At 34.4% G+C, this 27,823-nt stretch overlaps 1 protein-coding gene across 1 annotated transcript in view; it reads right to left on the bottom strand.

The window, feature by feature from the left end:
- The window catches only part of LOC128858171 (uncharacterized), a 70,843-nt gene that overhangs the window by 36,299 nt on the left and 6,721 nt on the right, over window positions 1-27,823 (bottom strand). The window contains exon 2 of the mRNA XM_054094215.1: window positions 3,014-4,174. Within this exon, the coding sequence (XP_053950190.1) occupies window positions 3,014-3,139 (126 nt within the window). The 5' untranslated portion in view covers window positions 3,140-4,174. The remainder of the gene's footprint in view (window positions 1-3,013; window positions 4,175-27,823) is intronic.

The raw sequence follows: 27,823 nt of genomic DNA, 5'->3' as shown, positions 1-27,823 counted from the left end.
TTTTTTCGTGCGATTTGTTAGTTTCAATGGCAAAATAGTCTGCTTTTCTATTGTTGTTTGTTTATATTTTGATTGAGATTTTGACACACAAACCAACAAATTGCAAAATCAAAATAAGTGAAAAAAAACATGTAGCACGTTTTTGTTTTCGTTGTACTGCTCTCCCCTTGTATGGGTTCGCCCTGAGTAAAGCGAAACGTGCCACTGCTGGATACACAAACAAAACCTGAGAAAATGGATCAGCTGTAAGAATATGTAAAATTTAACCGATTTTGGGCGTTCTTTTGTAGGTCGCATGGAAAAGAATACAGCAATTGCAATATCTCTTTTATTGCGTGTTTGAAAACTAGCGCTATATGAGAACTAGGCGTGGTTGTTAATGTCGTCGGTTCCTTTCATATGAGTAACTTAGGTACCGAATTTCGCTAAGATATATTCTTTTTTATATTTTTACTATTGGCAGGTACTCCTTGCAAGTGACTGACTTCAATAATTTTTGGAATTCTTCTTAACTAGCTTAAACTGAACTTACATAAAAAATTCCATTATCCTAGGAATACAAAAAATTCCATTATCAACCATTATCCAATTGAATGGAAACCTGGCCATGTAACCTCAAACTAGAAGCCAGCCCAGTTTATTTTACAAATGTGCTCTAATTTTTTTTGCGTAAAGTTGCTTAGTAACCAAAAAATACGAAATAAAAAATGGAGAAACAAAAAGGGAGAAGGCAGCGAAAGTCTACATAAGAAGTCTTTTTCGTATTGTCGTATTTACACAGCGACACTTATGTATATTTTGTGATTTTTCCCCCAAAAAAATCAATGATATAGTCTTGTTTATGTGCAATTAAGCAATTTACGCTATAATGTGTTATAGTTGTTTACATAGATTAGCTAGAACTTTTCATATTAATTCTTCCACTGTAACTTCTGTTCAAAAAGTACTCGAAATTTGTCAATAAAACGAAGGTTCAATCATTCATTCACATTTATGTTATACAGTTCGAGGTTATCTCCATAACTTTCAAAGGATTATTTTAACATTCAAAAGACTTTTCAGACGCCGAATTTGGAATCGCCTTCAGTTTCTTTTGGAAATGATCATGTTTCGACGCAGTCGAAGTGTTAACTTGACTCGTGGGTCATATCAGATGAGGAACATGTGGATCAAAGCAAACGGCATTAATGTTGGTTTTGGTTAAATAGTCACATACAAGATGACGTAACTAGCAAAACAAAAAATCACGTGTTGGTTCTCCACAAATCCGGCCTCTTGCGAGGAACATTCTCTCTCAAACGCGTTAGTATGCAAACATAATACCCCTTATTTACTTTTTGGCCAAATGGAAGGAGAACAGAGTAGACCACACCACGGCAGTGTAAGTAAGCGATAAGCAAAGCCTTAATTCTCGATGGACTTTATGGTGGATTTTTGGTTTTTAGCTCGTCTGAGAAGCATCATACCATAAATTGTAGATATGGTTCGGTGTCTTATACATACATCCATATCTGGTCATCAGTAATGATGATTTCCATAAGATTTTGACCAAAGAAAAACAGTTACATATATAGCGATAGCAGTATGATATTCCTTTTAGAAAAAATTCTGCGCTTTCTATCACAAGCTGCGTTTCAACTGGTCTCTACTCCCAAAACATTTTGCATGACGCTTTGCACCAACATTGGAACCCAGCTGCAGCGATCAATGATCGGAATTCGGAAAAAAAAATTTTGCACGCAAATTCAACAACAACGATGTGAGATCCTGATTGTGATCTGGCTCAATTTATTATCCATTCTGTTGATTTTGTTTTGTTAGTTTAGCAGCACAGCCTTTTATAATTAGTAGCACCGGCAAGTGAATGTAAACATAAACCTGAAGTTATATGAAGTAAATAAGAAAAACTTTTATTTCTGAGATAAATTCCATGTTGAATGAATTTTTTTGAGAAATTTTAATCCTACGATATGAGCCATAAACTATACCGGTAAGTTGATAATATTTGAATTGATAAGCTCTTGAATAGCGTTGATTTTCAATTGAAATATCGTTTTCCTGAAAAAGGGTATTATTTGCAGTCCTTCACCTTCGATGATGTCATATTCCAAACAGCAAATATTGTGTAGAATACATCCACATATAAGTATTTGAACGATTAAGTCCAAGTCTGTATATTCCTTAAAATGAAGTAATCGTCTAAATTTTGTTTTAACTTCCCGAATGCATTTACGATAAAAATGATTGTAGAAGAATAAACAAAACAGCAAACAATTAGCAAAACAGAAGTTGTATACCAGTGCTGTCAAAACCCATACAAATAATTCGGATTGTTACAGTAGGAATTGATCGTGGCACTAAGCTAAGTAATGTAAGAAGCACGCTACATATCTCCTTGATACTCACACAACTATGTTCGAATACAATTTTCTTAACTTTTTCAATGTTATCGTCAATCGCAGAGGTAGCTGACCAACCGACCTAAGGCAAATTAACATTCATGTTACAAACCATTTTAAGCCGTTCATATTTTCAAAATGATTTTTTTGGAAAATACATGATTTCACGTAAAATATTCTCCCAATATATTCGAAATTCGTAATTAGTTTCGAAATATCTAACAACTTGCGCCCAAAAGTAACATGTGAGCAACTGATTAGAAAAAAAATGTTTTGGCAATATCTCAGACTCGGCTTGTACAATGAGAAACTCGGGATACTTTTTGAACAGAAGTTCTCACGTTTATATACCCACATACTTAAATATGCAATATAATAAGACATAAATGTATGTAATATCCAAATTTTAAAGCACATAAAATACCCAGCTGCGTGTGCCTATACATAGTAGGTACATATATATGACTGTAGATATGTATGTGAGTACAATAATACTTATACAATAAGAACGTATTAATTAAATATGCATACATATGTATTTCCACATACATACATACTTGCATACATGCATACATACGTAAATGTGATTAATTTAAATGTCTGCATTTAAATACCTTAACAGCGGCCAAAGTGGTGATTTTTTGCCACAGCGAATCTTCGCCAAATATCGAAATCATTTGCGTGCAGCCCACATTCGCCGAGATGCAGATGCGGCAAAGTTGCACATTATTCGTTTCCATTTTGCAGCAGGCGACGACCGCAGCGGCATTTGCGCTAGTTTTAACGCTGCGCCCCTTCTGCACGATGATAACACAACAAAAACAACGAATACGAACAACAACAAAGTTAACGAGAACGAAGAAAAGAATGATGATGGCAGCTGCAAGAAGACACAACTACGCGAATCTGTTGCACTGCAAGTTTATCCCAACAATGTGCACATACAGAGACACGGGCATGAACACTTGCTGCCGCTGCTTACTGCTACCTATCTTCTGCTTTGCCTTATTGTCGCTTCTCCTAATTTGTAAGAATCGACGTCTCAAAGAGGCTGGGAGAATTCGTAAAATACGAGTACTCTCTCAGAATCGCTAAATAACATGGTTGCGTACCGATGCGTGTATGTAGATGTGTGCGAGTCTTTTTGCTTGGGCGTGTGTGTGAATGCGGTTTGCAATGCTTCACTCACGAGACACGACGTCAACGAAACCGACGACACCGTCACAAACATTCGTTTATCAAATTGGCCGCGCTGGTGGGTGGATGGGCGCGTGTGCGTTTATACCTTAGAATTTACTTGTATTTATGTGAATACGTGCGTGTTGCGTAAATATGTTTATTTGTACGATGTATGCATGCGTATAGGTGTACGTACGGTACGTGTGGTGTGCGATGCGCCACTGCTGCTGCTGCGCGATTGATAAGCAGTCGAAAATGTTCAATTACACATCAAGAGATTTACACTACATACTTTAGTTGTGAATTTCATTCCTTTTTTTACGTTTTCACAAAATCGTAGACTGTTACAAATTTTCACACACAACAGTACGTTCTATTACAAACACTTTTCCACCGAACAATACTTTACGCACTTCACATACATATACATATGTATGTATGAATTATGTATGTAAGTAATCCAATATGATCTGATCCGTTTTGATCAACTGCCAATTCAATTCAAGTCAATACGATTCAATCCAATCAAACCAATCCGAAAACGCAACGAACCAAACCAATCAACGTACCGGCCGACTCTGACTCTGACTCTAAAACTGGAAAAGTAGAGAACATGAAAACTTTTTAATAAATATACATGAACATACAAAAACAACCACAACAAACAAAACTTTGTACAACAACAACTACAACTATAACAATATAAATAGCTATAGAGCAACAGCATATACTATAATAAAAGGCAAATGGGAAAGAAAATAAAATGCGAACAAGAAATAATACTCGTAGAAAAAAACACAAAAATCAACATAATAATAATAAGAATTACAAAGAAACAAGCCAGAGCGGCTGGCAGCTGGCGGCAAAGAGAAAGAGCCAGTAAGTAAAGTGGAGCGGCAAGACGTAAACAACAAATAGAAGTATTTTAAGCAACGCTCGTTGGAACCTAGTGTCGACTAGAAGTGGTGAGCGGCGGAGAGACAATGAAAATTTTACAAATACTTAATTCATAGATATGAACGAGTATGAGAAGTCAAGTTGCACAGGCCCAACCAACCAGCCAACTATTCAACTATGTGATACACACAATTACTATTTACTCGTATAATACAATATTTCATTGTTGCTATTATTCCATATTCCATATTCCATATTCCGTTTTCTTAGGAAAGTATGTATGCACATACAAACTTACGTACATACGTAGATACATATATACAAATATTATATTTACACGACGACTTGGCTCGCCCGCTTTGGACAATTTCGACTTCAACTTTGGTGTTTCCATCGACATTTAGTTTGTGGGCTTTCAAAATTTCAATTATTTATACAGAAATTTAAAAATTCCATTTGTGCTCGTTTCGTTCCCTATTCAAAAACTCAACTACCCATTACCGGCACCGCTTACACCCCCTCATCTTTAATAACACCATTAATAACAACGACAACGTAATCATCGTCAACATTATCATCAGCAATGCGCCATCACAATAGCAAAGCAAAGAAACTAAATTGACATATATGTACGTATGAATGAATGGGTTGAGATATAAGGCAAATTACACATATTTATGTATGGCTATGTGTGTGTGTACGGCAGCGAATAAGTCAAGAGACTTAAAATGTGTGCTGTGAGAAAAAACTAAACTGAATTGAAACTTATTTATATATAAAGGGTGTTTTGTAGTGTCTGTATGTATGTGAGTATGAACATACATATATGTGAATCATTTTTAGGCATATGGTTACCTTAATTACGCCTTATAAAGATCATTGAACCAATACACTTTTTACTACTTTTTCCAGCGTCTCGATAAGAAAGCGGCGAAAGTTGGCTTCCAAATTTATCGAAACATGCCAGTAATTAAAAAAATTCTTCACATCAGCACGTCTACATCTAAAGACACATTCACCAAGAAAAAGGCGGTTCTAACCTTCATTTGAGTTTCAGAATATTTACCGAACCTATGACGCTAACTAAGATTAAAAGGTTCAATTCCTGCGTTAGCTCGAGCCAAGAACTTTATTCCATGTAGTGGACGGGCAAGAGAGCCAGCTGTTGGAAAACTCATCAAATTTACAAGCTTCCACAGCGGCAATGTTTTATCGGTCCCCTTTGTAAGAGCTCGTATTGGATGAATATTAACCTCAAGACTATGTCCAGTACATTTACCGATATGCACCTAGTGGAAAGAGACCTGTATCTTTGGCACAGAAATCGAATTTTGCAAAAAACATTTTTTTTTGTCAAAATAATAAAAAAATTTCAAAAAATATTAATTTTTCATTTAATTAATTATTTAAAATTTTTAATTAATGTAAAAATAATTTTTTCAAGTAATTAATTCATTTTAATTTAATAACTATTTTTTTAATTTAATAATTAAGTTTTTTTAATTATTTAATTTCAAGATAATAAAAATGAAAACAATTAAAATTTTATTTTTTGTTAATTTTTTTTTTAGTTTGTTCGGATAAAACTCTTGGTAATTTATCAGAATATACTTAAGAGAAATATCTAAAGCAACGATTTATTTGGAGAGCTATTTTCAAGGAAATCCCTATCGAAAGTTCTACAAGTCTAAAAATACACCCCTTAGTTATGAACATATGTATGCGGGTATGAAGGGCATTCACTTTGCCTCCTTTGTATTATTGATAGAATAAATTAAAAAGAATGTTTTCCAAAAAACAAACCGCTGTCGATCAGCATGAATCCACGTAAAAAGGCTAGTTGCTTCCATTAACCGGTTCTCATAAATAAGGAACATAATACCAGGTCAAGAATGCTAATAAAAAATATTATCATAGTTATAAGTAGGATCAGCAGATATACCATTTAATAGAAGTCGGATTTGCTAAACGATAAAATTTTGAGTTGACCGAGGAAGTCATTTGTTCAACATTTACCATTTGTGGAAAAATTACCCAAAACTGCGCTTGAGATATTCATAAAATCTATTTTTAACTGTGTGCTTTGTATCCCGTTTTATGCGGATTATTTTTATGCGATTTTGAAGTTGTGCGGTTTAAGTTTAATTACCCATTACATTATCAGAAAAGTTTGTGAAAATCCATCGTCTTTACCGCAAATATATATGGCAGAGACAGTCTCTTCTGATGATGAAGGTGATTTGGAACCACTTTGCAAACGGTGCAAACCATCAGATTGATTGATGATTAATGATTAAAAAATGTACTATATAACTTTTCAATAAATTAAAATAAATTCAGTTTGAGTTTATTTTAAGTTTTTATATGAATTTCTTTCAGACATTTGAAGAAATTTATTGAGCAGCCTATTTCTTTTAATTTCTGCAAAATTTGCTTGCGATTTTAATATAATTTTACGACATAATGAATAGTACGGCTTGGGGTTAAACGTCAATAAAACGGATATGAGACTTTTTACTAGAAGGTACAAGATTCCGAATTGGCACCCCTGAAGCTAAACCGTGTAGAACTGACTCTTAAAGACCACGCAAAGTACCTTGGAGTAATTTTGGATAGCAAACTATTATGAAAGCACAATATTGGAAAGGAAGAAAAAGGCCAGTAACGCACTATATCTATGGGTCTATCTCCTTGGTGGTACTCAGCTGTAGTAAAGCCAATATTACTCTATGGTGCTCTAGTGTGGTGGACTGCATTGATAAAAATGGCACACAAAACACCTATGGAAAGTATTCAACGTCTTGGTGGCTTTTGCACGACAGGGGCAATTAAAACTACTCGTACGGCAGCACTTCAAAGAATACTCAACCTACCACCGATTGACATTGGGCAGAATGTCTAGAAGCTAGATCTGCCGCAAGGCTTAACGCAATGGGTGAATTAACCTGTAAAATATTCGGACATAGCTCAATAGGTATGAGTTATCGGACCAATACGGACTATATGACTGCGAAATACAATTGGATGAAGAGATTCCGAACAACAATAGAAGAAGAGGGGTGGAAAAGAGGTATGAAACCTAACCCCAATACGATTACTATATTTACCGACGGCTCGAAAATGATGGACGGAGTAGGTGCAGGGATTTATTGCGCAGAACTGGGCATCGGGCGACCAATAAAGCTCCCTGACTATTGCCGTATTTTTCAAGTAGAAGTCTTTGCGGTAGGAAAGGCTGCAGAAATAGCACTAGCAAGGATTTCGAGCAACTCCAACATAAATATATACGTTGACAGTCAAGCGACAATAAAGGCAATAAACTAATATGAAATATCATATTACAAGATGGGAATTGCGAACAATGATAGCTGCAGATTTTGCAATAAACTAGAAGAGAGAGAAACTTTCAGACACCTTCTACAGGGTGGTCCATATAGCGTTTGCCTTTTGAACCACTTATTTTTTTGAGAATTGTAACACAAATGACATGTCAAATGTGTTCATAATTTACTTAAAGGTTTGACATTTACGAAATGGGACGCTATACGGTTGAACAAAATTGGGAAATATTGAAATCCTATTTCCAAAGTGGTGAGTCTTCTTCTTCTTTTCTGATTTTCACATCGGTGGCTACGTCAATAAGCAAAATTGTCGGATTTGAGGCTCAGAAAATCCACACGCTGCTGTAGAGAAGCAAATGCACCCACAACAAGTCACTGTTTGGTGCGGTTTTTGGTCTGGCGGCGTTATCGGGCCATTTTTTTTTTCGAAAATGAGCGAGGAGCCGCGGTTACAGTAAATGGCGAGCGTTACCGTGACATGCTCAACGAGTTGTTTCCAAAAATTGAAGAAGATGACATGGACGACATTTGGTTTCAACAGCACGGTGCAACTTGTCACACTGCCAAAGGTACACTCGAACTTTTGGCTACCGTTTTTGAAAACCGAATAATCAGCCGAAATTCCGATACCAATTGGCCGCCTCGGCGCTGTGATTTAAGCCCGTTTGACTATTTTTTGTGGGGAGCCGTTAAGGACAAATGCTATGCGAACCATCCAGAGACGATTGATGCTTTAAAACACGAAATCGAAGTTGACATTCATGAAATTGGGGCCCAAACAATCGAAAATGTGCTTAAAAATTGGGTTGTTCAAATGGTCATTTGAACGATAATATTTTTCATTCATAAATGACAATGCTCAATCTTCAAAATAAAAAAAAAAAAGTTTGAAAAAATATTGATTCGTTTTTTTTTTTTTATAGCCGATTCAAAAAGCAAATTTTACATGGCCCACCCTATATGTTCTGGCCCTGCATTAGCTAGAACCCGAATGAAATGTTTATGAGCTCTACAATATGACAGTTTAGAATGTATCTCGGGGTTAGAGCTTCAAAGCTTACTTAGATTCGCAAGAGACGCAGGCTTATTACCAGAAGCCTATTTGATTGTTGTTGTTGTAACAGCATAAACATTTGAGGCATGCTGTTGGAGTGAGAGTCCTTAGCCGGATCAATTGTTCATTTTATAATAACTGTCAATTTGATTGAATCGCGAGGGCAATATTTTAAGTTTGGGCATTGCCATATTATGTTAACGTCATATTGAAAATGTCGTAAAGTAAGGTAATACGTTGCACCCGCCCTCTAGATTCTTTGATTTATAAGATGAAGAGGCAAGAAGGACGCCGAGATTCTGTGTGAATCCTTTTTTGCAAAGAAATGAAATGCACTGTCTGGAAAACTAGAATTTTCAAAGATGCTGCCAATGTGAACGTAACAAAAAAAATACCAAAATGACTGTCAAACATGCAAAATGGTAGCTTTTTGCTTCACAGATATTGGCAATATATGATTTAAAGTATTTCATAACGATAATTGCCAACTACATTCAATTCGCTATCTCGACTGCAAATTCATTAAAATTTACCAACAATTTAGTGTCGAGATGTTAAGTTACGTAGTATCGACTGTCGTGGGAATTATTTATTGTTGGTTAAGAAAATTCTACTCGAAGATCGTGTGGGCAAATATTACTTTATTGTTTGAATCGGTGCATAGCGTTATCCCCGATGTTTTGGATATAAGGCGAGTTGGAAGGCAGCTTGTGCCGAGGATGCTGAATTTTTTACTCTAACAGCAGCTTGAGCAGCTTTCAAGCAAAGCCAAGAAATGCTTGCTCTGGGCCAAAATTGTATCGGACTCATCAATAGCGGTGGCAAGACATAATAATAATTGAATGTTTGGCCAAACTCCTACTCCTATTTGTGGTGCGCGCCTTGATGTTTTTGCACAAATGGGCGATATGCAGTTTTATGCCGCCTCTAAATCGCAGAAGCTCTGTCAAGATAGAAATACACGCGACGGTTTGTCATAGCCCGCCGAGGGACGAACGCTACGTGAAAAAACTACTTTTATCATTTGGGGTTTCATACCCGAGCGCTACCGAATGGTAGTCACACACGAACCGACTCGACAACGGCGGTCTGTGCTAAGCTATAGATTAATAAATATGACATCAAAGTGAAGTGAACCAACAATAATCGGTGTGCCACTAAAACAAATCGTGGCTTCATCACTACTAGAATGATAGCTCATTCATATAAGTCATCATCTGACTTTTTCACTTCACTTTGCACTTCGCTGAAAAGTGGCGATAATGGACAGAGGCGCAACAGAAACCAAAGCGTCTTTAAAATCAACCCTGAAAAGTATTTTGAAGATTAGTGGAAGTATTAGAAAATACAATACACATTTTACTTTAGAGACTACTTTGAAGGTAATAAAATAAATTTCAATAAATAACGGAACCGTTTTCATTTTACTGATGAGGAAGAGCAGCTATTAATTAGTTTTAAGTTTTAAAGTTTAGTTAATTAGTTTTAAAAACTGAAAATTAATAGTAACTTTAAGTTTTCAATTGCTATATAATAATTTGATCACAAACAATGGCATTTCTTTGGACTAGTAATATACCTATGGAGCATTATATGCAAAATATTTAGTCTATCGTGTAATATGAGCTATTCTCCGTCAAGAACGCTAGGTACATACCAACAAAACAAAAATGTGTTATTAAAAAAAAATGTTAATATTTATCAGAAATGATTCAGTCCTTATGTATAAGCACATACATGTGTACATATGATGTGATATTTGTTTACGAGTATTTACGAATAGGTATGCATGCTTAGATAACAATTTAATTTTAATAACGATTCGAGTTTAACAAATTTAATCAACAATCCTAAACTGATAGGTACTGTGACAATGCAGGAAATGGACAAAACAAGCATATTTTTGCACAAATACTCATATTCATACTAAACCCTAAATTTTTCCAATAGCCAAAAAACAAATGAGATACCAATTTTTTACTTTTTTTTATTTTATTTTTTATTTCTTTTATTTTTTCATTTCTTTTATTTTTTTTATATTTTTTATATTTTATTTTTTATTTTATTTATTTTTTTTGTATTCTTTTTTTTTTGTATTCTATTTTTTTTTTTTTGTACTTTTTGTTTTTTTATATTTTTTAATTTTTTTTATACTTTTTTATTTTTTTATTCTGTTTTATTTTTTTATTCTGTTTTATTTTTTTATTTAATTCGTTTTTTTTTTTTTGTTGTATTTATTGATTTACTTAATTTTTTATTTAATTTTTTTTTTATTCATACTAAACCCTAAATTTTTCCAATAGCCAAAAAACAAATGAGATACCAATTTCTTACTTTTTTTTATTTTATTTTTTATTTCTTTTATTTTTTCATTGCTTTTATTTTTTTTTATACTTTTTTATATTTTTATTTTATTTTTTTATTTAATTTTTTTTTTGTATTCTATTTTTTTTTGTATTCTATTTTTTTTGTTTGTATTTTTTGTTTTTTTTATATTTTTTAATTTTTTTTATACTTTTTTATTTTTTTATTCTGTTTTATTTTTTTATTCTGTTTTATTTTTTTATTTAATTCGTTTTTTTTGTTGTATTTATTGATTTACTTAATTTTTTATTTAATTTTTTTTTATTTATTGTCTTTTATATTTAAAATTTTTTTTTATATTTTTATTTTTTTTTTTATATTATTTTATTTTTTACATAATTAGGTTCACAAGTTGTCATAAATGTCGTAATGTTAAATAAATGTTTAGAGGACTCCAAGCCACTACCAAATTCATAATAAGGTACCTTGCGAAACTCCTAAATATGTTTTTAGTTATTTAAAATTTTTGACGTACAAAAATACGACACCCTTGCGAATACCCTAATTGTATACAATAACAAAAAGATATGATTTAGTCGTCTTAGTTACAGCTTTCCAATTGATTGAAAGATTTCTCAAAGGAGTTGAGCAAATTTGTACCGCACATATTTGTATTAGGAGAGTTCACAAATAAGTGCAAACAACTTGGCATGACTTTTGCAAATTACCATGGCAACACAACAACTAATATACAAATAGATACATATACATTTGCCACCTTCTCACTGATAATCTGAAACAAATTGAATAAGAAGTCCGTAAAAAATATAGGAAAACGATTTTTGTTTAAAAGTTTCCCACTATTACTCTTATCGATGGACGACATGTATTTGCTTTATATGGGGGGTGGGGCCCCAGCCCCGTCAGGAAAAAGAATTATAAAAAATCAACGAAAATGTTGAGCCATTTTAAGCTTTCACTTTATAACTTCATACAATTTAATGGCTATAAAATTTTAATTTTAAATTTAAATACATTTCCTTTTAATTCTGATTAAAAAGTTTGAAATTTTGATGGACATTTTTATAAATTTTCTACAAAGTTTGAAACCTTGACTTATACGATATTTGTTGTAGATTGAGCTATATTTAAAAAAAAATATGAAAATTAAAAGACAAAAGACGAACTCGGTATGAGAATAATAAAAATTGCTAGAGATTCCAAACCAAACGGAAGACGTGCACCGGGAAAACCTACGAAACGACGGAAGGATAACAAATAATACTCACAGACATACCCTATGATCAAAAAGTACCGGAAAGGTGATGTTGACTGTTTTCTTCGATTGCCAAGGCGTAGCGCACCATGAGTACCTTCCATCGGGCCAGACAGTGAATAAAGAATTTTATTTATCCGTTTTGAAGCGTTTGAGAGATACTGGAAAGTAGGCAAACAATTTTTGGATTTTGCATGATGATAACGCGCCATCGCACCGAGCCCAAATTGTGCTGGATTATTTAACTAAACACCAAGTAAATACCATCGGGCAAGTACCGTATTACCTGATATGGCGCCATGCAACTTCCTTTTGTTTCCCAATTTGAGATTTCAGTCGATAGAGGAGATCAAAGAGAATGCGACGAAGGAGGTGAAGGTTATCCCTTCGTCGGCCTACCAGGGGTGCATGGAGGACTGGGTTAAACGTTGGCACATGTGTGTTGCTTCAGACGGGTCATATTTTGAAGGAGATAAAATAAATTTCCCTGAAATTTAAGTCTGTTTTGTTTTATTTAAACATTCCCGGTACTTTCTGATCACAGGGATAGCTATGCTTAGTTAATTAACAATGACATGCCAGTCACCTCTGTTAGCAAGGTTAAATTTGACTAACATTTGCGACACACGCGCGTATTTCAATTGTTGAGTAAAAATAATATGAAATATTCAGAATATAAAAACTACTCTAAATGAAGGTTTCGAATACTATACAGTAATTCAACAACAATAAGAAGATCAAAAAAGGACTTCAGAACAAATGCCCCTGAATGGTGTCCGATCACCTAAAAAAAAACAACAAAAACACAAATGAGGTAGGCAAGTATTGATTGGGCTCTAACATGATTTTGATTTAAAGCAGGATTTGCAACTTTGGGGCAATGTATGGGATAATATGGCAATGTTTCCTACAAATCTTACCACTACTAAGAACAAACTTGACAAAACTGACTTTCGCTAAAAAAAACATTGGCTATCAATAAGATTAGATTAAAATTACAAACAATCAAGGAATACCTGGTGAATTATGTACAGAAAAAGTGCCGTACAAAATTTCCAAACGATTTTTAGTTATGGCGTATACGGACTTCAAAAATAACAAGTTTCAGAAAAACTCTTTAAAATTTTGCGGGTAAGTATGCAACAGACACGCAAAAACTCATTCTGTTCCGATCAATTTGAAATTTCGACATAATATTCTTGAGATATTTTGCATTCATCTAAGAAATTTAAATCCTTCCGCCCTTCCTTAATGGACAGTATATTGGCAGGTTAATATGCACCCGTATCCTAAAAATCTACTTATAGTTATAGGAATATGTTGTTGTTTAATACTAGGTTACTAAATAAGTTTTACGATTCGGAAAGGAAACTGCAATTTTTGATATAAAATACTCGTGCATATTATTCAGTATAATCTTCTTGAACATCAATACACCAGTTCATATAGTATTTTGGCTCCGACATTCTCAACAGTGCTGCCTCAAACGTATTTCAGTTGTGTGTTACAGCGTTCAAAAGTGAATTTTATTCAAAAACAAGAATTATATTGTACAAATATATATGCATTCTTCAGTAACATTTTTCGACCAAGAATTCGAGCATTCGTTAAATGGAGAAAACTCACAAGACCACCATCAAACAAATCAAACAAATTTGAAAAATCAGCGCGATTTTTGTGCCACTTCAAACTTAGACCTTATTAGCCCAAAATTCAATGGGCTATAAAACTGCATACTCGAAATTTTGATCAAATAGTTGGAAATTTTGATAAAATTTAAAAAACTGTTTTTGTTTTGAAACCATTATTATATGGTTTTTGTTGGAGAATGAACTATATTTTCATAGAAAATTACTAAAATTAAATAAGAAACAAAAAAATTGTCAAAACTTTTCAATTAGTCGCTGGGTATCAATTTAAGACAATTATTGAGACCTAAACACATTACCAACAGCAATTTGTGCTTTGAGTCCTTATTTCGATACAATTTCAATTTCCCAATAACGCCCAACTTCTCCGCACTCTCATAAAACGAACCTTCTGAATATTAAAATCATTAACACAAATTTTTGTTTCCAGCATTTCTTTTAAAATTATTAACCCTTTACTATTTAATCTTCTGACGATTTCTTAAAATTATTTTTAGAGCTGTGACGAATTTAGACGCAGAAGTATAGAGTTCTTTTCAATTTCCCGTTGAACTTGTGTATTCTTGTCCCTCTTCATCCCTCGAAATCAACTCTTTTCAATGCTACCAATTGGCTTTCCCTATATTTGGCAAGTTTCATTAGACTGAGTTCATACAGAGCAGATTTTGATATTTGAACTTTGTGAATTCCCTTTGGAAGTCCGCGCTGTGTTCACACACCTAGCAATAGTAAGTTTGTAATCTACAGTCAACGACAACATTGAGAAAAACGAGAACACAAGAAGATGCTGGCAGAGGACAAGCAACACAAGGAGCGAGTTTTATGGATATATTTATTTATGTCGTACAGCGTTCACTTGCTTTTACTTATTAACACATTTAGTGCCAAGAGTATTTGACGAAAATCTTTACCGGAGCCCAAGCCATTCTCGACCAGCTTTGTTGCCCATTCAGGGCCTGTTTTTTTAAGTTGCATATTTTTGTACGACTTGACTTTCGTATGCGGAACATGATTGGACTATGACAATTGGACCAAATTGGATTTTGCAATTTAACTTACTGTAAAAATATCAAAAATTCCTTGCAGTGTCACACGAAAGCGCACAATAAAGTCAAGTACGAAACAACCCTTGTCGTACGCCTTCGGGCCACGTGACACCGCAGGAAGTACATATAAGATGCTCAATGTGTTAAATTGGCAATTTTGCGCTCTCTGTTATCTTTTGACTAGAGGTAAATAACGAGTTTAAAGTAGATTGTTTGAGATTACGTGAAAAAGAAGTTGACAAGCCAAAAGAATATCGCAATCTGGTGGCTTATGAGAAACTAAATAATTGATTAAGAATAATTCTGACCGTAAAAAATTCACGTGAGTTCGAGTAAATTGTATGTATGTCCGACTTTCAATGAGAGAGATCATACATACATATGTACATATATTTGTAAATGCTTAATATTGAAAGATGCTAATTTCTTTAATTATTTTCGAATGGGCTTGGTCCTAAATAATATTCACAAAGTACAGATTAGCATATTATTTCCCTACAAATACATACATACATACAAACATATGTACATACATACATCACACGTAAAAACTAACTTGCACTCACACATTTTCATACCGCTGAGAAAATCTACAAAATAGTGATTTGATTCCATGTCTACACATCAGCTTTGTATGCGTATAATTTTTCACCGAGGCTGGTGAATGTGTTCATTACTTGCCAACTGCCCCCCTAACCCCAAACCCAATCTAAGACCAATCTACCTCCATCTAAATCACATCCTCAATCGCAGCGGTTGCCACAACTGTTCACACAAAAATTTTCTGCTCCGTATTATTTTCTTTTTAATATTTAATGGCTCTGTTTGCTTTAAGTACCCACACACACACAAACATACATACATACACACAAGCACTACTATATGAAATACGTATACGTAATAAATACACTCAAATGTACATGTATGAGTATACCCTTAAAGCATTCCCGCGCGCTCCTGAACACACGGACGCCAATCGGCGGCCTCAAAGTTGCCTACTGGTTTACTTAAAATAAATTCATACATACCATACATACATACATATGAATGTATGCATAAGTATATATTTACGTAAATCCTCAACGAAACGAGATGAAACGGAATGAACGAACATAAACAAACATTTATACACACATACACATAAATACAATATCCGCATGTACTTGTATATTAAATCGGAATGCGAAAAACTAAAATCATAATAAATTGGAAAATGAATTGAAATTGCAGCAACACGCCGCGTTTATTGGCTCTCGTAGCAACGCGAACGAACGCTCACCTGCCGGTCTCATCGAATACGATTCTCAGTACTGACTTTGGCATGTTCCACATATTGGCCGGCCCCAAACATCTAGCTCACGAAAAGTTACTCTTCTGCAAGCGATTCATTTACTTTATAAGCGAAGACATTACATACGAACATTTATAAACATTAATTTAACTCTCTTATAAGCGTTTGCGAGCGCTCTCCCTCTCTATCTCTCATTCAGTGCCTTAATTGTAATATTATGAGACATTTTCCTTCTTCCGCTATGAATTCTTTAGAAATTCATTCCGTTCCGTTTGTTCGTTCAACACATGGCCGTACATTCGCCTCAGCGAATGAAACTAACAACTTAGATGTTGAAACAAATAACAAAGTTTTGGCCTGGCTTGAGGAAGAATGGAGTACATAGAACTCAGTGGCAGTGTATTAACCTTAACTAAAAATACTGTTGCCAACGTATAGGCTTAAATAAAATAGAAATTTTGAGTTAAAAGGAAACGAATTTTAAATATTCCCTCACTTGCGAAAGAATTTTGAATTACTTAAGCAAAAATAAATTAGCTTTTGGATGTGCAAATAATAAAAAATCGCTGCCTAAAGTTAAAGTTTCAAGTTCACGCTATTCACTGGTTCTTAAAAGCTTTGCCGTTGTTGTCACATACTTCGTACTTTTTACTACAACCAACATGTGACCAGGCTTTGCAGTCTTGGAAAATCGCTATGCCAAGTCTTTCCTTGTATTGTAATCGTTTTGCCATTAACTCGCGACTCAATGCAGCCTCAGGTTGCAACTGTTCATAATAGCCGAGATGATCCCACAAAATACACAGACATAAAAATGATGTCATTACTTTTTTTCGCTTTCTCGCCTGCCGTAATGGGCACACGTGAAAATTGTGGCTCGACACCTTTCCAATTCAATTCGTAGCCAATCGCTATTTGATTGGTGGATAATTGCCACGTATTTCCCAATGCTTCCGGTACGGATCCTTCATCCAGTAATGACAAAAATTTACGACTTCAATCTTCTTTATCCTCCATTTTCATACCGAAATAATCAATGCCTTCACCACAAAGAGTTTATCTCATTCCCCACACGAGTGGGGAAACAGAAAACTAACCATAAATTTCTACAATCACTTGTCGAATGTACCTCGGCCTCATATTCTTTTAAGTAAATGCAGAAGCAACATTTCACGAATAAATATCACAAATAAGTATGTATATTAATGAAGAGTTTTTAAGATGCCGAATTTCATAAAAGACTGCAATTTTGATATTGTTGTTTTAGCACTGTCGTCTTTAATACCAGTACATATGTATTAGTTCTGAGCATTTTAAGGTCATACGATTTATAGCAAATATGCGCCGTTCCATTGGGTGAATTTTGTCCATTTTGGAGTCCTAAAAAACAAACTTGACCAGCTCAATTGGCCATTTTTCCACCAACACAAGAGTTTTGCAAATGTTTCAAAAGGTGATCAACGCTTGGTCCCAGGCATGGACTATAGAACTATACGCCAGATATGATAAAACCTCCCATGCGAGCTCTTAGAGCTTCTGACTCGTCGTTAAAAACACGTGCGGCATGACGTTGTATTGATGAAACACAACACAAACTTCCTATTCGCAAAGAAATCGAATCTGCCCTCTACTGGCCTATCACCTAGGTATTTTAATCTGGTCAGTTGTTGACCAAAGACAACGAAAATACCAGAAACGAGTACAAAGAATGGGGAAGAAAACAATCCACTGTAGTTTCAAGCATAGTTGCCGAACAAACACCTTTTTTCGGGCTCCCTCTTAAATGGTTAGCACACTAGCCGCTTTGTCGTACTATTTGCTACAACCAACTATCCTAAAACTGCAATGGCCCAGAAGGATATACGCATAGCCTCCTAAACGTCTAGCGACTGGATCTCATTTATAAGGTAAGTCCTTATGCATTGCGGTACTCGTTTAGGCGGCGAAGGGCTTGTGGTGGTAGATGAAGCAAAAATGGGCTGGCCAAAAATACAATCGCAAGAATGTACGAGAGCAATGGGTGTTTGGTAGTGTGGAAAGGGGGAGCAAGCAGATGTTTCTTGTTCCAGTGTAGGACCGCAGTCGAGAGACACTATTAAGTGTCCCAAAGAATAGGTAGCACCTAGTACGACCTCTTGGAAGACCGTGCACACATCCACCAAACAGTAAATCAAAGAATATGTTTCCACTCCTAATCAACCTCATACATAAATGTACACGTATATACATACATATATACACTTGGTAGAAAAAGTATCCGTACACATACGAAATGAAAGCAACATATTAAGAAATTCATTGTAAAAAAACTAAAACATTTTAATCTTTTTGAGACATGTTTAGTCAATAATTTTTCTACAATTTCTATAAATTTTTTCCTATAACTTCCTTCAGGTTATAACTTCCTGAAACCATTAATCGTATAAGACATGGAGTACTACAACTTAGCCCAAGAAATGAAGAAACATGCAGTTATCGTCACACCTATTTAGAAATCTCTAATTTTCTTAAGTGCCTCCGTTCATTCGTTGTTGTTGTTGTAACAGCATAAACACTCCCCATATATATATATATACGGGGAATGCTGCTGAAGTGACAGTCCTTAGCCGGATATAAGTCCGGTCGTTCCGGTTACGAAGACCCGACTGTCCTGGAAACGCCGTTCATTCGTTCATAAGGTTTGCCGTGAATTGGAAGCATCTGTTGCAAAAAAAGACGAGGAACGTTCATCAAATTTTGTTCGAAATCAAAGCTAATTAGTTTTACTCTCAAGTTGTCCTCAGATGCCGTACACACTCTGTATATAATTTTACCGCCAATACATTAGTAAATATTTAGTAACTGGCCCTCTAGAATCTTGCAAACAAATTCAATTCTTGCTACATTTCAATAGAGTGGCAATACCAAGCATCATTTAATTAATACTGATGATTTTTTTAAAGAATATTTTATAAAGCGTTTTCCAATAAGAGGTGTTATTTTGAATAGCCCGCTATTTCGGTAGATGTTCTTTTGAAGCTGTCATTTTTTGATATTTGACAAGTAGGAACTACGCCATTAATAAAAATGGAACGATACACGCTTAAACCACGCATTGAAATTTGGCAGAGACGGTTCGTAAAACTCGAACATTTTTGGGTCATCGTGAAGCACCTTGTCGGACCGCAATACAGAAATTGGTGAAAAAATTCGAGCTGTTGGGACAAGACTTAGTGTTGTGAAGATTAAAACCCGTGCACGTCGCTCAAGAACAGCCGGAAATATTGCTGTTGCAGCCGAAAGTGTTGAAGAAAACCCAGGTTTGTCCATTCCTGGTCGTTCTTTGGAATTAGACATTCCTCAAACGTCATTACACCGTATTTGCATTAAGATTTGGGTCTTAAGGCTTATAAAGTCCAGTTAACACTAGAACTCAAGCCGGCCGATCATCAACAACGTCATGTCTTTGCTGATTGGCTCGTTGAAATGCATGAAAATGAACCGGAATTCCATCAAAAAATCATCTTGAGTGATGAGGCCCATTTCCACCTCGGTGGCTTCGCCAACAAGCAAATTTATCGGATCTGGGGCTCAGAAAATCCAAGAGTTATTGTTAAAAAGCCTCTCTATCCTCAACGTGTGACCGTTTGGAGCGATTTATGGTCCGGCAGAGTCAACGGACCTTACTTTTTCGAAAATGAAGCTGGAGCAACAGTTACGGTGAATGGATTGCGCTATCGAGAGATGATTAACGTTTTTTATGGCCGGAATTGGATGGTATTGATCGGGACAACATTTATTTTCAACAAGACGGCGATACATGCCACACAAGCAACGAAACCATTGATCTTTTATCAAAATAACACATCTTATTGGAAAACACTTTATTTTACTTACTAAATATTTCGCAGAATATTTCTCTCCAACTATCCAAGAGCCACCCTATCAGACAAAAAATTATAGACTCTGAAGGAGTTATACGCAGTTATGAAGCAAATAAAAGACGGGTTGTCAAGGATTTATCCTGAAGAAACTTCAGAATATTTTAATTTGAAAATTTTTGGCGGTTATAAAAGCATCCTTCAAGAACGTAACAAAATTTTTTATTTATGAAAATGTTGATTATAGAGCGCGCTGCAGGCGATTTCTGGAACCTCCTTTAAAAAAAGACGATTTACGGTGTACATCGTAACTCAGGATTGGATTATCTGAAATCAAAAAACCAAACAAATTTTGTTAATATATTAGATTATCTAGTAATTAATCGTTCGGCTAATCAAAATATTGAATTTTCACAAAATGGCAGCTTTTAAAAGAAATGATTTCGATTTTTACGTTAAAATTTGGCCGTAAATTGATTATAAAATGGAAAATAAGTATCAGATTTACAAAAGGAACGATTAATTACTAGAAAATGTATCTTTAAAGATTGAGTTAAAACGGTTGACCGATCAAACAAGCCGTTTTCGAGATATCGTGTACACCGACTTGAAAAATGCCGTTTTGAAAAAAACACGATTAAAGTTTCAATACCTACCTTAAAACGTGCCGAGGCATCTCTACATATTTAGGTATAACTCCGAAAGTATTGCTTAGATCTACTTCAAATTTCGTCGACGGGGGAGCCTACCTACTGGCCGTCGAAAATTCCGGATTTATTAGATTTTGCTGTATACAATGGTATCCCAGCCCAATTACTGGAAGTTGTCAGTTCTGAAGAACTCAGCTCAGATCACTCTCCAGTCATTATCAGTTACGACACTCTAACTAGCCTACGGCAACAGAAATACAAAACATTAACTAGTAAGAGTCAAATAAAAATTTTTCAAGATTGGCTAACCCAAAATTTGGAACTTAATATTTCAATTAAAACAGCAATTGAGCTAGATAATGCAGTCGAATATTTCACAAATAAAATCCATGAAGCGGCCTTTTTTTCTACTCCCCAAAAAGGTAATGAGATCAAATATCGTAGCCGTATACATGTATGTGGAGAGATAAGAGCATTAATTAAGCATAAGAGACGCCTTCGAAAAAAATGGCAAACTACTAGGAATCCAAGAGACAAAACTGCTCTAAATAAAGCAACAACTGAAGTCAAAGAAAAACTAAACGAATTTAGAAATAAATCAGTATCAGACTATATACACAGCCTAAACGATAGAAATGTTGATGATCATAAGATTTGGAATGCTACAAAATATCTCAAACATCCCAAAAAGAGAAACGCGCCTATAAAAGATTGTGGCAACGTTTGGTGTAGGACAGACAAGAGTAAGGCTTATGCATATGCTAGATATTTAGAGGCAATGTTTTCTCCGTTTATAAACCAAAGCAACAACGATGATGATGTGTTAGCATTTCTCGATACCCCATGTCAACTATCTCTACCGATCAAACATATTACACCGAATGAAATTCGCTCTGAAATTAAAAACCTGTGTAACAACAAATCTCCTGGATATGATAAAATTGACGCCAAAGTAGCCAAGTGTTTGCCGAAAAAAGGAGTTATGTTCTTAACTCTGTTATATAACTCAATATTAAGATTAAACTATTTTCCTACACAGTGGAAGTGCGCCGAAATAGTTATGGTCCTTAAACCGGCAAAACCTGAAAATCAAATATCCTCTTACAGACCAATCAGCTTATTGACAATATTCTCCAAAATATTCGAAAGACTATTTTTGCGCAGAGTATTCCCAATACTGAAAGAAAATAAGGTCATACCCGAACATCAATTTGGTTTTCGCCGATACCATGGTACACCTGAACAATGTCACCGTGTTGTTAATTTCATAACCGACTCCTTTGAACGAAGGGAATATTGTTCAGCCGTATTTTTGGATGTACAAAAGGCATTCGACAAAGTATGGCATCAAGGCCTGTTATATAAATTAAAAAAAAATACTTCTGCACCATTTTATCTAACACTAAAGTCTTACCTCACCGAAAGATCATTTTACGTTAAGGTAAATGAAGAAATAACTGATATTAGATACATAAAAGCTGGAGTACCACAGGGTAGCGTACTCGGTCCTATACTTTATACGATTTTTACATCTGACATACCCGAAACCGAAAATGTCCTAATGGCTACATACGCTGATGACACCGCTATACTAGCTTCAAGTCCGTCCCCAATTGATGCAACCAATCTAGTTCAGATAGAACTAAACGAGATACAGACGTGGCTGGACCGATGGAAATTAAAAGTTAACACAAACAAATCTGTGCATGTTTTGTTTTCATTGAGACGGAAAGAATGCCCTTCACTCTATCTAAATGGTAATATAATTCCCAAACATGATACGGTCAAATACCTTGGCATACATTTGGACAAACGGCTAACCTGGAAATGCCATATTCAAGCAAAAAAAACCCAGTTAAAGATAAAAACAAACAAACTTTACTGGCTACTAGGACCAAAATCAACACTTAATCTAAATAACAAAATATTAATATATAAGGCTATACTAAAGCCAGTATGGACCTACGCAGTACAACTGTGGGGAACTGCTTGCAATTCTAACATAGAAATTCTGCAAAGATATCAGTCAAAAACTTTAAGGCTTATCACAAGTGCACCCTGGTTCGTCACAAATAAAGCCATACATACTGATCTAAAAATTCCCTTTATAAAAGATGAAATTAAAAAAATTACCACAAAATATTTACAGAGATTAAGTTATCACGATAACCCGCTAGCAATTGCATTACTTGATGAAACTAATGAAATTAATAGACTTAAAAGACATCATGTATTAGACATTCCATTCAGAACCTGATAGATAAATCTAATATTAAAATGTATTAAAATCTAACACATAAGTCTGAATATAAGTGTACATTAATCGTAGTATACATATATATCATTATTGACCTCAATGGAGCTCAATAATATAAGTCAAATTGTTAATAGTTAGATAATTTGCTTATTATTTTAAAAATAGATTGCAAATAAACGACAAAAAAAAAAAATAAATAAAATTTCGTGCGTATACTTTTGAATATATGTACATTACAAAAATGCAATAAAAAAAATCGATTTTTTTGAAAGTCATAACTGCGTATAACCCCTTAAGTTTGTTCATTAGAAAATTAATTTATTCCAAGTATTTCGTATTAAGTTGCTACAAACAACCGTTAATTGATCAAACTTATAAAACATTAGTGCACTACTATTGTCAGGCTCCCTCAAAATATTACTTTAGGAAAGTGCAAAATGGTTATATTCTTTCTTCAGTTGCATTTATTAAGTGCAACAAACGCAACAAAATTCAGCACAGATTACCGTACCATTGGCATCTCTGCCGTGACCTAGGGAAATTGATACATGCAATAAAGTGTTGAAGATGCAGTAATAAATTTAACCAGAGTTACTAGTTATCCCAAGCGGTTTCATGGCTTGAAACAACCAAATAAGCGAAATAATAAACGCCGAACCGAAACGAATGTAAACGAGCCACACCGCACCAAATTAAATCCACTCAAACCAATTCAATACAAGTTATTGCAGGTAACATTGTCGGGCCAAAAACAATATTGCCTTTGCTTGGATATCTGCAACTTATTCCAGCGCTACATACAAAGGCGTCTAACGGATGGCCGAGCATACGAGCGGAAGAGTGAACAACAACGAGCCAAGGAATTTTCTCAAAAGTACTTGTTCGCTTATTGGCTGTCTATCTGCCTATCCCGGCTTTCGACTAGATCTTCTCCTCACCAACGACTTCTAACATAGTCTTAAGCTGGTCTTTGTTCCCTTGGCTGGACTGCATTCTTCACTATTTGCTCACTAGTTATTCCCACTTTTAAATAGCTGGCACTCCAATGTAATGAAGCAAAAAGGAATAACGACAACAAAAACATTTTATGAAATACAAATATTTTCATTTCAAATTTCGTTTCGTTTCATGTTCGTTCATACTCATTTTTCCATATAATCTTCTTTTTCACAACGATGCATTGGTGTGCGTATGCGTGCGTTTTTCGTGTGTATTTTCTTCTGAGCCTGTTTTTAATCGACTTCAAAGAAAGAGGTTATCAACTCGCCACTGTGTTTCAACTCTTGTTGTTGTTCTAACAAGCTTCTGAAATCGATCCTAGTCTACTAGTATTTTCTTCGATTTGTTGAATAATAAAAAAATAACCTGCTTCAACAATTTTGGTTCAACAAAATGATTTTGATAAGGGTGTAGTGTTACCAAATATGTTTAGAGTAAAATCTCTCTAAGCTAGATAAAAATGTTTATCGATTTTAAGTTGTATATTAAAAGCGCATATTAAATTGAAGAAATAATAAAATATGTGTATGTATGTATATAAAAATTAGCACTTTTAAGTGTTTATGTAAAACTTAGTTTTTTATTAGTCATTTATTTTTGTTAAATTCTAGGTAGCATACAATATAATATATATTAAATAATATATAAGAACGCCTTTTAGCGAGTACTCAAATCAAGAAGTGTAAAATTTCAGTCCAATATTTCCAGACTTCAGCAGAGGATCACAAACAGTATATGAAAAATGTGGTACAGCTTTAAGCTATAATAAGCAACAAGACATAATAGGATAAATGTTTACCCATAAGGGTCCTCTTGGACAAATAATCAAAATTCGTCGGTTATGATACCACACAGGGCAAACAGAAGAAAAATAACCAAACAGGTTGAAAAAGGAAAAAGGGGCTTGGTTTAAAGGATGGCGACCAACAATGACTAACTACGTTCGTATTAACCGCTTCATGCTACTGAGGAATTTCACCAGGTGTATGACATTCAAACTCGCAATATCCGCAGGTGTTTCAAAAAAGTGAGAGGTCAGATGTCTAAATCTTTGCCCGACGAAAACAAGACAGCTCAGAAGAAGGTGCAGAGACGATTCCATCTCATCCTTCAGACAACTTCTGCAGAAAGGACTTGAAGCAACCTCAAGTCTCACCGCATGGTCACCTAACGTACTATGTACGGTAAGGATACTCACCAAATTCGAGAGCTACGGCTTTGTTAGCCTTAGAAGTGCCCTCAAGCGTCCTCGACCTTCCTGTGGCCAGAAGGATTCTTGCTGTTTCAGTGCTTGCTGAGTGGACGCAAGGCCCATCTTTCCAGGAGTAGACCACAGGTTTTGAAGAGAACCCCAATCCTCTCGTTTTGCGATGAAGCTATCTCCAGCGTTCCCTGTCTAGCCCTCATAAACATGCTTTTAATTATTTTGATTCCATTGATAACATTTTTAAAGATTCTCATTTGAGATGAATTTTTGGAAAAGAGTATTTTTAAAAACTAGTTTTATTTATAATTTATAAATAATGTAATGCATATGTAATTGGCACGTCCCTTGTTAGGTATTTGGCGAGCTCCTCCTCAAACTTGTTGTGTGTGTCTTGATGTTGCTGCACAAATGGAGGGACCTACAGTTTTAAGCCGACTCCGAACAGCAAATGGTTTTTTATGATGAGCTTTTTCATGGCAAGAATACATTCAGACGTTTGCCAGAACCTGACACGGGACGACAGCTATTAGGAAAAACTTTTTTATCACTTGGTGTTATGCGCCAACAGTGGGTCTCAAACCCTGGTCCTACCGAATGATAGTCATGCACAACCCATTCGATTGCGGCAGCTGATTTTACCGGATAAAAAAAGAGCAATAATTATTCTAAATGAGTGGATTTTGAGTTTGAATACATTTTTTGCCAAAGAGGGTTTTATTTAACATACGGCGGTGCTGACGAAACGTTGCCGTTGTCGATGCCGAAGTCGAAGTTTCTGTTTGCATGCTTTAGATAAAAATTATGGAATTGTTTATTTTTGTAGTATTCGTAAATTACATAAAATCGTTGAAAGTAATGTATGAAGATTACTGCTGTGACTGTGACTTCGACTGTGTAGACCATACAACAATCTATGAAATGTGCGATTTTTTCGTTTTATTACTTATTTCCTTCTCCATATTTCTTTAGATGGAATTGTAGTTGAGAAGCAAATAAACGAATCCAAGTAGTTATTCATTAGCGAGTTCATTGAAATCTTTACTGATACATACACAAGCATGTATATGTACATATTTATACATTATTTTGCACTTATATGTAGCAAATTATATTATACCTAAATACGTGTATCTGCACGCAAATACCGATATTAAAAATTTTAAGTTATTCGAAAACTTTCATTCACGAGTACCAACGAAAAATATGAAAATGTTCTATAATAATCGCTCGACTATAATGGATATATTTTAATGAGAGGCAGTATTTATTGGAATAACTTGGCATAGCAAAGTGTGATAATCGATTCTGAAACTGTATTGTAATTAGATGAATTCATTTGTACGTACATTTAGTTTGAAATATTTTTATTAATTTGAATAACACAAAGTAAGAAACAAAAACAAATCCGAAAATGGTATAGTCGCAAATTTTAATTTTATTTAGGTTTTTATGGTATTACCATAAATAAATAAATACCAAAAATTCATAATATTATCAATAAAGTGAAGCTTTAGTTGTTACGCTTATAAATATTTTTTATTATTAATAATAGCGCAGTGCAAGAATTTTTTTTAAATTTACACGTCAAAAACAATATCCCAAAAGAATTTTTAGCCTATAGATAGGGTTTTTTATACGTACCATACATACATACATATTTAAAGTTATGATTTTTAAAACACATTGCATACCGCAAACCGCATGTAGTAAAATTCGATTAATTAATTTTTTTTCTGCAATTCTTTGGATACTTGTGGTATCTCACTTCGGAGTCAAGGAATTCATTTTTATTTAAGTCGTACAATTTTTGCTATTTTGTATGGTTTTTCACTAACAAAATTAAATTATTACCGTTTTTAAAGCTGAAAAATATATTTTTCATGTCTATTTCATTATACAACTTATTCTAGACGATGTTACAAAGGCAATTAAATTATTTTTGTTAGAAAAATATGGCATTATCGTGAGAAAAAAGGTTTATGTTAAATGCTTTATGAGAAAAAATATCATTTTTATCGGGAAAAACACTTTTTTAATTAAACAAAAAACTAAGCGTAGCAAATCGTATTTTACTTTATCATCAACAGATAAACCCGAATTTTTCCGAAAAATGGCACTTTTATTATTTATAGAATATTAGTTTAATGTTCAAAGACGATAAGAAATGAAAAATTATCAACGGCACTCACACCACAAAAAATGTAAGTATCTTTTTATAAATACGCCTTTGAAACAAAAATCGACTAAAAATAATAATAATAATATTTCTAAAACCAATTATGTACATATGTACACACTTAAAATACCTGAAGCTGATGGTTCTGTACTCATATTTGCCTTTAAAAATTAAAAAAAGTACTATACGAGTATGGCTCATGCAAAATCACTCATATCCAGGGTCTATTAGCCCATTG

Source organism: Anastrepha ludens, chromosome 3 (genome assembly GCF_028408465.1).
Source record: "Anastrepha ludens isolate Willacy chromosome 3, idAnaLude1.1, whole genome shotgun sequence".
Taxonomy (NCBI): Eukaryota; Metazoa; Arthropoda; class Insecta; order Diptera; family Tephritidae; genus Anastrepha; species Anastrepha ludens.
The sequence above is the reverse complement of the archived record's forward strand: the minus strand, read 5'-3'. Positions and strand labels throughout refer to the sequence as shown.